At 49.8% G+C, this 16,305-nt stretch overlaps 1 protein-coding gene across 1 annotated transcript in view; it reads left to right on the plus strand.

Moving 5' to 3' along the window:
* WDR25 (WD repeat domain 25) overlaps positions 1-16,305 on the plus strand; it is a 145,005-nt gene that overhangs the window by 61,001 nt on the left and 67,699 nt on the right. The window contains exon 3 of the mRNA XM_088465149.1: positions 15,741-15,888. Coding sequence (XP_088321275.1) covers positions 15,741-15,888 — 148 coding nt within the window. The remainder of the gene's footprint in view (positions 1-15,740; positions 15,889-16,305) is intronic.

Raw genomic sequence — 16,305 nt, forward strand, 5'->3', positions numbered from 1 at the left:
TAGCTCTGCTATAGACTCTGCACCGTGTGGCACTCACATTACATGAGACTCTCCGTAGCTCTGCTATAGACTCTGCACCGTGTGCACTCACATTACATGAGACTCTCCGTAGCTCTGCTATAGACTCTGCACCGTGTGGCACTCACATTACATGAGACTCTCCGTAGCTCTGCTATAGACTCTGCACCGTGTGCACTCACATTACATGAGACTCTCTGTAGCTCTGCTATAGACTCTGCACCGTGTGGCACTCACATTACATGAGACTCTCTGTAGCTCTGCTATAGACTCTGCACCGTGTGGCACTCACATTACATGAGACTCTCTGTAGCTCTGCTATAGACTCTGCACCGTGTGGCACTCACATTACATGAGACTCTCCGTAGCTCTGCTATAGATTCTGCACAGTGTGGCACTCACATTACATGAGACTCTCCGTAGCTCTGCTATAGACTCTGCACCATGTGGCACTCGCATTACATGTGACTTTCCATAGCTCTGCTATAGACTCTGCACCGTGTGGCACTCACATTACATGAGACTCTCCGTAGCTCTGCTATAGACTCTGCACCGTGTGGCACTCACATTACATGAGACTCGCCGTAGCTCTGCTATAGACTCTGCACAGTGTGGCACTCACATTACATGAGACTCTCCGTAGCTCTGCTCTAGTTTCTACATCGTATTGGGAAGAGACACTAATTGCTAACTGTATTCTGTCTTGTTTTATTCAGCTTGGATATGGGGTCAGGTTATGTCAGAGCATCAGACCGTCAGGGCTTCTTATACAGACAAGTGCAGTAGCTCCTCCATTTGCTCTGTGGAACCCGGAGACCGTGCATTTATATTCTATTAGTGTCCCCTCCAGGCACAGCGCCATACAATTTCATTTAAGTCTGTTAAGAATTTTTATTCTCTTGCAGAACATTTTGCACTTCACACCACTGAAAGACAAAATAAGTGTTTTCATTATTTATGTCACGCAGGAACAGCTACAGCGCGTAGGCCGAGCACATGAGTAGCAGATAGCTGATTTACTCCAAGCAGAATAAAGAGATTAATCTTAGGTTCAGTTCATCAAAACTCGGATGGTAAGTTCTTACATTCAGGCATTTATGTAGAGGGATTTATATCAGAGTTCTGCACTATACAGGTTAGCAGTGCATCATGGGAACTAGAGCGTGACAAAATCTAGAGAGAGCTGCAGTGCATCATGGGAACTAGAGCGTGACAAAATCTAGAGAGAGCTGCAGTGCATCATGGGTACTAGAGTAACACATGGGATCAGCTGCAGTGCATCATGGGAACTAGAGCAATACCTGGGGAGAGCTGCAGTGCATCATGGGAACTAGAGCTACACCTGGGGAGAGCTGCAGTGCATCATGGGAACTAGAGCAATACTTGGGGTCAGCTGCAGTGCATCATGGGAACTAGAGCAATACCTGGGGAGAGCTGCAGTGCATCATGGGAACTAGAGCTACACCTGGGGAGAGCTGCAGTGCATCATGGGAACTAGAGCAATACTTGGGGAGAGCTGCAGTGCATCATGGGAAATAGAGCTACACCTGGGGAGAGCTGCAGTGCATCATGGGTACTAGAGCAGTACCTGGGGAGAGCTGCAGTGCATCATGGCAACTAGAGCAGTACCTGGGGAGAGTTGCAGTGCATCATGGGAACTAAAGCAATACCTGGGGAGAGCTGCAGTGCATCATGGCAACTAGAGCAGTACCTGGGGAGAGTTGCAGTGCATCATGGGAACTAAAGCAATACCTGGGGAGAGCTGCAGTGCATCATGGGAACTAGAGCAATACCTGGGGAGAGCTGCAGTGCATCATGGAAACTAGAGCAATACCTGAGGAGAGCTGCAGTGCATCATGGGAACTAGAGCAATACCTGGGGAGAGCTGCAGTGCATCATGGAAACTAGAGCAGTACCTGTGGAGAGCTGCAGTGCATCATGGGTACTAGAGCAATACCTGGGGAGAGCTGCAGTGCATCATGGGAACTAGAGCAATACCTGAGGAGAGCTGCAGTGCATCATGGGAACTAGAGCAATACCTGGGGAGAGCTGCAGTGCATCATGGGAACTAGAGCAATACCTGGGGAGAGCTGCAGTGCATCATGGGAACTAGAGCAATACCTGGGGAGAGCTGCAGTGCATCATGGGTACTAGAGCAATACCTGGGGAGAGCTGCAGTGCATCATGGGAACTAGAGCAATACCTGGGGAGAGCTGCAGTTTTGTTTTAATAGTTGCTAATGTCCTTTTAAAGTGCAATTTGGGCAGGGTCAGAGCACCTGACCGATGTGCTGGAAATGGCTGTATGGGCTTAGTACAATCTGCTGCCCCCAGTTACAGTAATACAATGCTAACACTAGCACAGAGTATGACTTGTTCATATGCATTATTTAGTAGCTGAAGTGACCCCATCATTGCCCAGTGTAAGATACAATAACATGGACATAAATGATGTTATGGAAGAAGATACAGAATTGATCTGCAGTAAGAGCAGTAAAACCATAGTACTAGCACTGAGGTCATGGGTTGAATTTCCCACCATAGCAATAACTGTGTGGACTTTGCATGTTCTCCCCATGTGTGCATGAGTTTTCCTAGGGTTTCTCCCACATTCCAAACACACCCTGGTAGGCTACTTGGCTCGTGACAATAAAATGAACCCTTGTGTATGTGTGTATACATGTGGTAGGGTATATAGAGTGTAAGCTCCCTGGGGCAGGGACGGAATGAGCAAATATTCTCTGTACAGCGCTGCATAAGATGGGTGCACAATATTATTAATACATTGTTACAATTAGCAAAATGTTTGTTCTAGATGGTTGTACAGCATTAAAGGCATCTCAAAGCTGCTGGCTGGTTAAAGGGATAAAGGTGTGTTTTCTGCCATGGAGGGAAGATTTATATTGTTTGTGAGATGCCACAAACTAATCCTTTCACGCTCTCTGTGACTATGGGCATCAGCGAGTGATCGTGTCCTGCCCCTGTACATTTAGCCGCATTTCACGCTCTCTATAACTATGGGCATCAGCAAGTAATCGTGTCCTGCCCCTGTACATTTAGCCGCATTTCACGCTCTCTGTGACTATGGGCATCAGCGAGTAATGGTGTCCTGCCCCTGTACATTTAGCCACATTTCACGCTCTCTGTGACTATGGCCATCAGCAAGTGATCGTGTCCTGCCCCTGTACACTTCCAAAGCATCATTTAGCCGCATTTCACCCTCTCTGTGACTATGGGCATCAGCGAGTGATCATGTCCTGCCCCTGTACATTTAGCCGCATTTCACGCTCTCTGTGACTATGGGCATCAGCGAGTGATCCTGTCATGCCCCTGTACACTTCCAAAGCATCATTTAGCCACATTTCACGCTCTCTGTGACTATGGGCATCAGCGAGTGATCGTGTCCTGCCCCTGTACACTTCCAAAGCATCATTTAGCCACATTTCACGCTCTCTGTGACTATGGGCATCAGCGAGTGATCATGTCCTGCCCCTGTACATTTAGCCGCATTTCACGCTCTCTGTGACTATGGGCATCAGCGAGTGATCGTGTCCTGCCCCTGTACACTTCCAAAGCATCATTTAGCCGCATTTCACGCTCTCTGTGACTATGGGCATCAGCGAGTGATCATGTCCTGCCCCTGTACTCTTCCAAAGCATCATTTAGCCACATTTCACGCTCTCTGTGACTGGGCATCAGCGATTGATCGTGTCCTGCCCCTGTACACTTCCAAAGCATAATTTAGCTGCATTTCACGCTCTCTGTGACTATGGGCATCAGTGAGTGATCGTATCCTGCCCCTGTACACTTCCAAAGCATCATTTAGCTACATTTCACGCTCTCTGTGACTCTGGGGGCACTGTATAGGGTGGGCTTCCTACTGGGGCAATGCAGCATAGGGAGGATTACTACTGGGGGATTACTATTGGGGGCACTGCATAGGGGGGGGGTGCCAGTCCATTACATTGCCAGGGACGCTTGGGTCAGTAGATACACGCCTGCTGCCCCCGTGCACTTCCAAACCATCATTTAGCAGCATTTCACGCTGCTCTGTGACTCTGGGTATCAGCGAGTGATCGTGTCCTGCCCCTATACACTTCCAAAGCATCATTTAGCCGCATTTCACGCTCTCTGTGACTATGGGCATCAACGAGTGATCATGTCCTGCCCCTGTACATTTAGCCGCATTTCACGCTCTCTGTGACTATGGGCATCAGCGAGTGATCATGTCCTGCCCCTGTACATTTAGCCGCATTTCACGCTGCTCTGTGACTCTGGGCATCAGCGAGTGATCGTGTCCTGCCCCTGTACACTTCCAAAGCATCATTTAGCCACATTTCACGCTCTCTGTGACTATGGGCATCAGCGAGTGATTGTGTCCTGTCCCTGTAAATTTAGCCGCATTTCACGCTCTCTGTGACTATGGGCATCAGCGAGTGATCATGTCCTGCCCCTGTACTCTTCCAAAGCATCATTTTGCCACATTTTACGCTCTCTGTGACTCTGTGGGCACTGTATAGGGTGGGCTTCCTACTGGGGCAATGCAGCATAGGGAGGATTACTACTGGGGGATTACTATTGGGGGCACTGCATAGGGGGGGGGGGGTGCCAGTCCATTACATTGCCAGGGACACTTTGGTCAGTAGATACACGCCTGCTGCCCCCGTGCACTTCCAAACCATCATTTAGCAGCATTTCATGCTGCTCTGTGACTCTGGGCATCAGCGAGTGATCGTGTCCTGCCCCTATACACTTCCAAACCATCATTTAGCCGCATTTCACGCTCTCTGTGACTATGGGCATCAGCGAGTGATCATGTCCTGCCCCTGTACATTTAGCCACATTTCACGCTCTCTGTGACTATGGGCATCAGCGAGTGATCCTGTCATGCCCCTGTACACTTCCAAAGCATCATTTAGCCACATTTCACGCTCTCTGTGACTATGGGCATCAGCGAGTGATTGTGTCCTGTCCCTGTACACTTCCAAAGCATAATTTAGCCACATTTCACGCTCTCTGTGACTCTGGGGGCACTGTATAGGGTGGGCTTCCTACTGGGGCAATGCAGCATAGGGAGGATTACTACTGGGGGATTACTATTGGGGGCACTGCATAGGGGGGGGTGCCAGTCCATTACATTGCCAGGGACGCTTGGGTCAGTAGATACACGCCTGCTGCCCCCGTGCACTTCCAAACCATCATTTAGCAGCATTTCACGCTGCTCTGTGACTCTGGGCATCAGCGAGTGATCGTGTCCTGCCCCTATACACTTCCAAAGCGTCATTTAGCCGCATTTCACGCTCTCTGTGACTATGGGCATCAGCGAGTGATCATGTCCTGCCCCTGTACATTTAGCCGCATTTCACGCTCTCTGTGACTATGGGCATCAGCGAGTGATCGTGTCCTGCCCCTGTACACTTCCAAAGCATCATTTAGCCGCATTTCACGCTCTCTGTGACTATGGGCATCAGCGAGTGATCATGTCCTGCCCCTGTACATTTAGCCGCATTTCACGCTGCTCTGTGACTCTGGGCATCAGCGAGTGATCGTGTCCTGCCCCTGTACACTTCCAAAGCATCATTTAGCCACATTTCACGCTCTCTGTGACTATGGGCATCAGCGAGTGATTGTGTCCTGTCCCTGTAAATTTAGCCGCATTTCACGCTCACTGTGACTATGGGCATCAGCGAGTGATCATGTCCTGCCCCTGTACTCTTCCAAAGCATCATTTTGCCACATTTCACGCTCTCTGTGACTATGGGCATCAGCGAGTGATCGTGTCCTGCCCCTGTACACTTCCAATGCATCATTTAGCCACATTTCACGCTCTCTGTGACTATGGGCATCAGCGAGTGATCGTGTCCTGCCCCCCGCACACTTCCAAAGCATCATTTAGCCGCATTTCACGCTCTCTGTGACTATGGGCATCAGCGAGTGAAAGTGTCCTGCCCCTGTACACTTCCAAAGCATCATTTAGCCACATTTCACGCTCTCTGTGACTCTGTGGGCACTGTATAGGGTGGGCTTCCTACTGGGGCAATGCAGCATAGTGAGGATTACTACGGGGATTACTATTGGGGTCACTGCATAGGGGGGGGGTGCCAGTCCATTACATTGCCAGGGACACTTGGGTCAGTAGATACACGCCTGCTGCCCCCGTGCACTTCCAAACCATCATTTAGCAGCATTTCATGCTGCTCTGTGACTCTGGGCATCAGCGAGTGATCGTGTCCTGCCCCTATACACTTCCAAACCATCATTTAGCCGCATTTCACGCTCTCTGTGACTATGGGCATCAGCGAGTGATCGTTTCCTGCCCCTGTACACTTCCAAAGCATCATTTAGCCGCATTTCACGCTCTCTGTGACTATGGGCATCAGCGAGTGATCATGTCCTGCCCCTGTACATTTAGCCGCATTTCACGCTCTCTGTGACTATGGGCATCAGCGAGTGATCGTGTCCTGCCCCTGTACACTTCCAAAGCATCATTTAGCCACATTTCACGCTCTCTGTGACTATGGGCATCAGCGAGTGATTGTGTCCTGTCCCTGTACATTTAGCCGCATTTCACGCTCTCTGTGACTATGGGCATCAGCGAGTGATCGTATCCTGCCCCTGTACACTTCCAAAGCATCATTTAGCCGCATTTCACGCTCTCTGTGACTATGGGCATCAGCCAGTGATCGTGTCCTGTCCCTGTACATTTAGCCTCATTTCACGCTCTCTGTGAGTATGGGCATCAGCGAGTGATCGTGTTCTGCCCCTGTACACTTCCAAAGCATCATTTAGCCGCATTTCACGCTCTCTGTGTCTATGGGCATCAGCCAGTGATCGTGTCCTGTCCCTGTACATTTAGCCTCATTTCACGCTCTCTGTGACTATGGGCATCAGCGAGTGATCGTGTTCTGCCCCTGTACACTTCCAAAGCATCATTTAGCCGCATTTCACGCTCTCTGTGACTATGGGCATCAGCAAGTGATCGTGTCCTGCCCCGTACACTTCCAAAGCATCATTTAGCCGCATTTCTCGCTCTCTGTGACTATGGGCATCAGCGAGTGATCGTGTCCTGCCCCTGTACACTTCCAAAGCATCATTTAGCCGCATTTCACGCTCTCTGTGACTATGGGCATCAGCAAGTGATTTTGTCCTGCCCCTCTACTCTTCCAAAGCATCATTTAGCCGCATTTCACGCTCTCTGTGACTATGGGCATCAGCGAGTAATCATGTCCTGCCCCTGTACATTTATTTGCATTTCTCGCTCTCTGTGACTATGGGAATCAGCGAGTGATCGTGTCCTGCCCCTGTACACTTCCAAAGCATCATTTAGCCGCATTTCACGCTCTCTGTGACTATGGGCATCAGCGAGTGATCGTGTCCTGCCCCTGTACACCTCCAAAGCATCATTTAGCCACATTTCACGCTCTCTGTGACTATGGGCATCAGCGAGTGATCGTGTCCTGCCCCTGTACACCTCCAAAGCATCATTTAGCCACATTTCACGCTCTCTGTGACTATGGGCATCAGCGAGTGATCTTGTCCTGCCCCTGTACTCTTCCAAAGCATCGTTTAGCCACATTTCATGCTCTCTGTGACTGGGCATCAGCGAGTGTTCGTGTCCTGCCCCTGTACACTTCCAAAGCATCATTTAGCCACATTTCACGCTCTCTGTGACTCTGGGCATCAGCGAGTGATCGTGTCCTGCCCCTTTACACTTCCAAAGCATCATTTAGCCACATTTCACGCTCTCTGTGACTCTGGGCATCAGCGAGTGATCGTGTCATGCCCCTGTACACTTCCAAAGCATCATTTAGCCGCATTTCACGCTCTCTGTGACTATGGGCATCAGCGAGTGATCGTGTCCTGCCCCTGTACACTTCCAAAGCATCATTTAGCCACATTTCACGCTCTCTGTGACTATGGGCATCAGCGAGTGATCGTGTCCTGCCCCTGTACTCTTCCAAAGCATCGTTTAGCCACATTTCATGCTCTCTGTGACTGGGCATCAGCGAGTGTTCGTGTCCTGCCCCTGTACACTTCCAAAGCATCATTTAGCCACATTTCACGCTCTCTGTGACTCTGGGCATCAGCGAGTGATCGTGTCCTGCCCCTGTACACTTCCAAAGCATCATTTAGCCACATTTCACGCTCTCTGTGACTCTGGGCATCAGCGAGTGATCGTGTCCTGCCCCTGTACACTTCCAAAGCATCATTTAGCCGCATTTCACTCTCTCTGTGACTATGGGCATCAGCGAGTGATCATGTCCTGCCCCTGTACATTTAGCCGGATTTCACGCTCTCTGTGACTATGGGCATCAGCGAGTGATCGTGTCCTGCCCCTGTACACTTCCAAAGCATCATTTAGCCACATTTCACGCTCTCTGTGACTATGGGCATCAGCGAGTGATTGTGTCCTGTCCCTGTACATTTAGCCGCATTTCACGCTCTCTGTGACTATGGGCATCAGCGAGTGATCGTGTCCTGCCCCTGTACACTTCCAAAGCATCATTTAGCCCCATTTCATGCTCTCTGTGACTATGGGCATCAGCGAGTGATCGTGTCCTGCCCCTGTACTCTTCCAAAGCATCGTTTAGCCACATTTCACGCTCTCTGTGACTATGGGCATTATCGAGTGATCGTGTCCTGCCCCTCTACTCTTCCAAAGCATCATTTAGCCGCATTTCACGCTCTCTGTGACTATGGGCATCAGCGAGTAATCATGTCCTGCCCCTGTACATTTATTTGCATTTCTCGCTCTCTGTGACTATGGGCATCAGCGAGTGATCGTGTCCTGCCCCTGTACACTTCCAAAGCATCATTTAGCCACATTTCATGCTCTCTGTGTCTATGGGCATTAGCGAGTGATCATGTCCTACCCCTGTACATTTAGCCGCATTTCACGCTCTCTGTGACTATGGGCATCAGCGAGTGATCGTGTCCTGCCCCTGTAAACTTCCAAAGCATCATTTAGCTGCATTTCACACTCTGTGACTATGGGCATTCGCGAGTGATCGTGTCCTGCCCCTGTACACTTCCAAAGTATCATTTAGCCAAATTTCACGCTCTCTGTGACTATGGGCATTAGCGAGTGATCGTGTCCTGCCCCTGTTCACTTCCAAAGCATCATTTTGCCGCATTTCACGCTCTCTGTGACTATGGCCATCAGCGAGTGATCGTGTCCTGCCCATGTACTCTACCAAAGCATCATTTTAGCCACATTTCACGCTCTCTGTGACTACGGGCATCAGCGAGTGATCGTGTCCTGCCCCTGTACACTTCCAATGCATCATTTAGCCACATTTCACGCTCTCTGTGACTATGGGCATCAGCGAGTGATCGTGTCCTGCCCCCAGTACACTTCCAAAGCATCATTTAGCCACATTTCACGCTCTCTGTGACTATGGGCATCAGTGAGTGATCGTGTCCTGCCCCTGTACACTTCCAAAGCATAATTTAGCCACTTTTCACGCTCTCTGTGACTCTGTGGGCACTGTATAGGGTGGGCTTCCTACTGGGGCAATGAAGCATAGGGAGGATTACTACTGGGGGATTACTATTGGGGGCACTGCATAGGGGGGGTGGGTGCCAGTCCATTACATTGCCAGGGGCGCCACGATCAGTAGATACACCCCTGCTGCCCCCGTACACTTCCAAACCATCATTTAGCAGAATTTCACGCTGCTCTGTGACTCTGGGCATCAGTGAGTGATCGTGTCCTGCCCCTGTACACTTCCAAACCATCATTTAGCCGCATTTCATGCTCTCTGTGACTATGGGCATCAGCGAGTGATCATGTCCTGCCCCTGTACATTTAGCCGCATTTCACGCTCTCTGTGACTATGGGCATCAGCGAGTGATCGTGTCCTGCCCCTCTACATTTAGCCGCATTTCACGCTCTCTCTGACTATTGGCATCAGCGAGTGATCGTGTCCTGCCCCTGTACACTTCCAAAGCATCATTTAGCCACATTTCACGATCTCTGTGACTATGGGCATCAGCGAGTGATCATGTCCTGCCCCTGTACACTTCCAATGCATCATTTAGCCACATTTCACGCTATCTGTGACTATGGGCATCAGTGAGTGATCGTGTCCTGCCCCTGTACACTTCCAAAGCATCATTTAGCCACTTTTCACGCTCTCTGTGACTCTGTGGGCACTGTATAGGGTGGGCTTCCTACTGGGGCAATGAAGCATAGGGAGGATTACTACTGGGGGATTACTATTGGGGGCACTGCATAGGGGGGGTGGGTGCCAGTCCATTACATTACCAGGGGCGCCACGATCAGTAGATACACCCCTGCTGCCCCCGTACACTTCCAAACCATCATTTAGCAGAATTTCACGCTGCTCTGTGACTCTGGGCATCAGTGAGTGATCGTGTCCTGCCCCTGTACACTTCCAAACCATCATTTAGCCGCATTTCATGCTCTCTGTGACTATGGGCATCAGCGAGTGATCATGTCCTGCCCCTGTACATTTAGCCGCATTTCATGCTCTCTGTGACTCTGGGCATCAGCGAGTTATCGTGTCCTGCCCCTGTACACTTCCAAACCAGTATTTAGCCGCATTTCACGCTCTCTGTGACTATGGGCATCAGCGAGTGATCATGTCCTGCCCCTGTACATTTAGCTGCATTTCACGCTCTCTGTGACTATGGGCATCAGCGAGTGATCGTGTCCTGCCCCTGTACATTTAGCTGCATTTCACGCTCTCTGTGACTATGGGCATCAGCGAGTGATTGTGTGCTGCCCCTGTACACTTCCAAAGCATCATTTAGCCGCATTTCACGCTCTCTGTTACTATGGGCATCAGCGAGTGATCGTGTTCTGCCCCTGTACACTTCCAAAGCATCATTTAGCCGCATTTGACGCTCTCTGTGACTATGGGCATCAGCGAGTGATCATGTCCTGCCCCTGTACATTTAGCCGCATTTCTCGCTCTCTGTGACTATGGGCATCAGCGAGTGATCATGTCCTGCCCCTGTACTCTTCCAAAGCATCATTTAGCCGCATTTCACGCTCTCTGTGACTATGGGCATCAGCGAGTGATCGTTTTCTGCCCCTGTACACTTCCAAACCATCATTTAGCCGCATTTCACGCTCTCTGTGACTATGGGCATCAGCGAGTGATCGTGTCCTGCCCCTGTACACTTCCAAAGCATAATTTAGCCGCATTTCACTCTCTCTGTGACTATTGGCATCAGCGAGTGATCATGTCCTGCCCCTGTACATTTAGCTGCATTTCACGCTCTCTGTGACTATGGGCATCAGCGAGTGATCGTGTCCTGCCCCTGTACACTTCCAAAGCATCATTTAGCCACATTTCATGCTCTCTGTGACTATGGACATCAGCGAGTGATCGTGTCCTGCCCCTGTACACTTCCAAAGCATCATTTAGCCGCATTTCACGCTCTCTGTGACTATGGGCATCAGCCAGTGATCGTGTCCTGTCCCTGTACATTTAGCCGCATTTCACGCTCTCTGTGACTATGGGCATCAGCAAGTGATCGTGTCCTGCCCCTATACACTTCCAAAGCATCATTTAGCCGCATTTCACGCTCTCTGTGACTATGGGCATCAGCAAGTGATCGTGTCCTGCCCCTATACACTTCCAAAGCATCATTTAGCCGCATTTCACGCTCTCTGTGACTATGGGCATCAGCGAGTGATCGTGTCCTGCCCCTGTACTCTTCCAAAGCATCATTTAGCCGCATTTCACACTCTCTGTGACTATGGGCATTAGCGAGTGATCATGTCCTGCCCCTGTACATTTAGCCGCATTTCACGCTCTCTGTGACTATGGGCATCAGCGAGTGATCGTGTCCTGCCCCAGTACACTTCCAAAGCATCATTTAGCCACCTTTCACGCTCTCTGTGACTATGGGCATTAGCGAGTGATAAGTGTCCTGCCCCTGTACACTTCCAAAGCATCATTTAGCCGCATTTCACGCTCTCTGTGACTATGGGCAACAGCGAGTGATCGTGTCCTGCCCCAGTACACTTCCAAAGCATCATTTAGCCACATTTCACGCTCTCTGTGACTATGGGCATTAGCGAGTGATCGTGTCCTGCCCCTGTACACTTCCAAAGCATCATTTAGCCGCATTTCACGCTCTCTGTGACTCTAGGGGCACTGTATAGGGTGGGCTTCCTACTGGGGCAATGCAGCATAGGGAGGATTACTACTGGGGGATTACTATTGGGGGCACTGCATAGGGGGGGGTGCCAGTCCATTACATTGCCAGGGACGCTTGGATCAGTAGATACACGCCTCCTGCCTCCATACACTTCCAAACCATCATTTAGCCGCTTTTCACGCTCTCTGTGACTATGGGCATCAGCGAGTGATCGTTTCCTGCCCCTGTACACTTCCAAAGCATCATTTAGCCGCATTTCACGCTCTCTGTGACTATGGGCATCAGCGAGTGATCATGTCCTGCCCCTGTACATTTAGCCGCATTTCACGCTCTCTGTGACTATGGGCATCAGCGAGTTATCGTGTCCTGCCCCTGTACACTTCCAAAGCATCATTTAGCCACATTTCACGCTCTCTGTGACTATGGGCATCAGCGAGTGATCGTGTCCTGCCCCTGTACATTTAGCCACATTTCACGCTCTCTGTGACTATGGGCATCAGCGAGTGATCGTGTCCTTCCCCTGTACACTTCCAAAGCATCATTTAGCCACATTTCATGCTCTCTGTGACTATGGGCATCAGCGAGTGATCGTGTCCTGCCCCTGTACACTTCCAAAGCATCATTTAGCCGCATTTCACGCTCTCTGTTACTATGGGCATCAGCCAGTGATCGTGTCCTGTCCCTGTACATTTAGCTTCATTTCACGCTCTCTGTGACTATGGGCATCAGTGAGTGATCGTGTCCTGCCCCTGTACATTTCCAAAGCATCATTTAGCCGCATTTCACGCTCTCTGTGACTTTGGGCATCAGCAAGTGATCGTGTCCTGCCCCTATACATTTCCAAAGCATCATTTAGCCGCATTTCACGCTCTCTGTGACTTTGGGCATCAGCAAGTGATCGTGTCCTGCCCCTATACATTTCCAAAGCATCATTTAGCCGCATTTCACACTCTCTGTGACTACGGGCATCAGCGAGTGATTGTGTCCTGCCCCTGTACACTTCCAAAGCATCTTTTAGCCACATTTCACGCTTTCTGTGACTACGGGCATCAGCGAGTGATTGTGTCCTGCCCCTGTACACTTCCAAAGCATAATTTTGCCACATTTCACGCTCTCTGTGACTATGGGCATTAGCGAGTGATCGTGTCCTGCCGCTGTACACTTCCAAACCATCATTTAGCCGCATTTCACGCTCTCTGTGACTATGGGCATCAGCGAGTGATCGTGTTCTGCCCCTGTACACTTCCAAAGCATCATTTAGCCGCATTTGACGCTCTCTGTGACTATGGGCATCAGCGAGTGATCATGTCCTGCCCCTGTACATTTAGCCGCATTTCTCGCTCTCTGTGACTATGGGCATCAGCGAGTGATCATGTCCTGCCCCTGTACTCTTCCAAAGCATCATTTAGCCGCATTTCACGCTCTGTGACTATGGGCATCAGCGAGTGATCATGTCCTGCCCCTGTACTCTTCCAAAGCATCATTTAGCCACATTTCACGCTCTCTGTGACTGCGCATCAGCGAGTGATCGTGTCCTACCCCTGTACACTTCCAAAGCATAATTTAGCCGAATTTCACGCTCTGTGACTATGGGCATCAGCGAGTGATCGTGTCCTGCCCCTGTACTCTTGCAAAGCATCATTTAGCCGCATTTCACGCTCTCTGTGACTATGGGCATTAGCGAGTGATCGTGTTCTGCCCCTGTACACTTCCAATGCATCATTTAGCCACATTTCACGCTCTCTGTGACTCTGGGGGCACTGTATAGGGTGGGCTTCCTACTGGGGCAATGCAGCATAGGGAGGATTACTACTGGGGGCACTGCATAGGGGGGGGTGCCAGTCCATTACATTGCCAGGGACGCTTGGATCAGTAGATACACGCCTGCTGCCCCCGTGCACTTCCAAGCCATCATTTAGCAGCATTTCACGCTCTCTGTGACTATGGGCATCAGCGAGTGATCGTGTCCTGCCCCTGTACATTTAGCCACATTTCACGCTCTCTGTGACTATGGGCATCAGCGAGTGATCGTGTCCTGCCCCTGTACACTTCCAAAGCATCATTTAGCCACATTTCATGCTCTCTGTGACTATGGGCATCAGCGAGTGATCGTGTCCTGCCCCTGTACATTTCCAAAGCATCATTTAGCCGCATTTTACACTCTCTGTGACTATGGGCATTAGTGAGTGATCATGTCCTGCCCCTGTACATTTAGCCGCATTTCACGCTCTCTGTGACTTTGGGCATCAGCGAGTGATCGTGTCCTGCCCCTGTACTCTTCCACAGCATCGTTTAGCCACATTTCATACTGTCTGTGACTGGGCATCAGCGAGTGTTCGTGTCCTGCCCCTGTACATTTCCAAAGCATCATTTAGCCACATTTCACGCTCTCTGTGACTCTGGGCATCAGCGAGTGATCGTGTCCTGCCCCTGTACACTTCCAAAGCATCATTTAGCCGCATTTCACTCTCTCTGTGACTATGGGCATCAGCGAGTGATCGTGTCCTGCCACTGTACACTTCCAAAGCATCATTTAGCCGCATTTCACGCTCTCTGTGACTATGGGCATTAGCGAGTGATCATGTCCTACCCCTGTACATTTAGCCGCATTTCACGCTTTCTGTGACTATGGGCATTAGCGAGTGATCGTGTCCTGCCCCTGTACTCTTCCATAGCATCATTTAGCCGCATTTCACGCTCTCTGTGACTATGGGCATCAGCGAGTGATCGTGTCCTGCCACTGTACACTTCCAAAGCATCATTTAGCCGCATTTCACGCTCTCTGTGACTATGGGCATTAGCGAGTGATCATGTCCTACCCCTGTACATTTAGCCGCATTTCACGCTCTCTGTGACTATGGGCATCAGCGAGTGATCGTGTCCTGCCCCTGTACACTTCCAAAGCATCATTTAGCCACATTTCACGCTCTCTGTGACTATGGGCATCAGCGAGTGATCGTGTCCTGTCCCTGTACATTTAGCTGCATTTCACGCTCTCTGTGACTATGGGCATCAGCGAGTGATCGTGTCCTGCCCCTGTACACTTCCAAAGCATCATTTAGCCACATTTCACGCTCTCTGTGACTATGGGCATCAGCGAGTGATCGTGTCCTGCCCCTGTACACTTCCAAAGCATCATTTAGCCGCATTTCACGCTCTCTGTGACTATGGGCGTCAGCGAGTGATCGTGTCCTGCCACTGTTCACTTCCAAAGCATCATTTAGCCGTATTTCACGCTCTCTGTGACTATGGGCATCAGTGAGTGATCGTGTCCTGCCCCTGTACACTTCCAAAGCATCATTTAGCCGCATTTCTCGCTCTCTGTGACTATGGGCATCAGCGAGTGATCGTGTCCTGCCCCTGTACACTTCCAAAGCATCATTTAGCCGCATTTCACGCTCTCTGTGACTATGGGCATCAGTGAGTGATCGTGTCCTGCCCCTGTACACTTCCAAAGCATCATTTAGCCACATTTCACGCTCTCTATGACTATGGGCATCAGCGAGTGATCGTGTCCTGCCCCTGTACATTTAGTCTCTCCTCCGAGCATTGCATGTCAGTACCGTATCTATGCTTCTTCTTTTTCAGGTTTGGGATGCGGTGGATTCTGGGAAATGTCTGCGAACATTCTCTTGCCATAACGCAGCTGTACGAGATGCACAGTGGTCAGTATGTGGCCAGAGAGTTCTCACTGGAGGCTTTGACTCAATTCTGCATTTAACGGACATTGAATCAGGTCTGGATAAAATATTTTTGTATGTAGACTAAATGGTCATATTGTGCTTTTCATCCATCACGCAGAAAATTAAAACCTTTTAAAGCAAAAACATTTTAATTTTGTGCAAACTATAGATAAAATCCGCTTTCTTCTGATTGATAGCAGCACCAAATTACCATGTTATGTCTGATAAGCTAGTTATCTTATTATTCTCTATATCACATAGTGTACATGTAATTTTATTCTGGAATTGTACTAAAACTGTAGTCAACATGCATTCTATTCTAGTGATATCCTTTGTCATTGTGTTATCAGTGAGTCTTTGGGCTAGAGATCCCTAAGACACTTATGTCCCTTTGTGTCTAATCATCAATTGCCCTCCATCATATTACAGAACATATTGTTCCCCTGAATGTCACTGTATGTGCCCCTAGG

This window comes from Taudactylus pleione, unplaced genomic scaffold, assembly GCF_031769625.1.
Source record: "Taudactylus pleione unplaced genomic scaffold, aTauple2 ptg001874l, whole genome shotgun sequence".
Taxonomy (NCBI): Eukaryota; Metazoa; Chordata; class Amphibia; order Anura; family Myobatrachidae; genus Taudactylus; species Taudactylus pleione.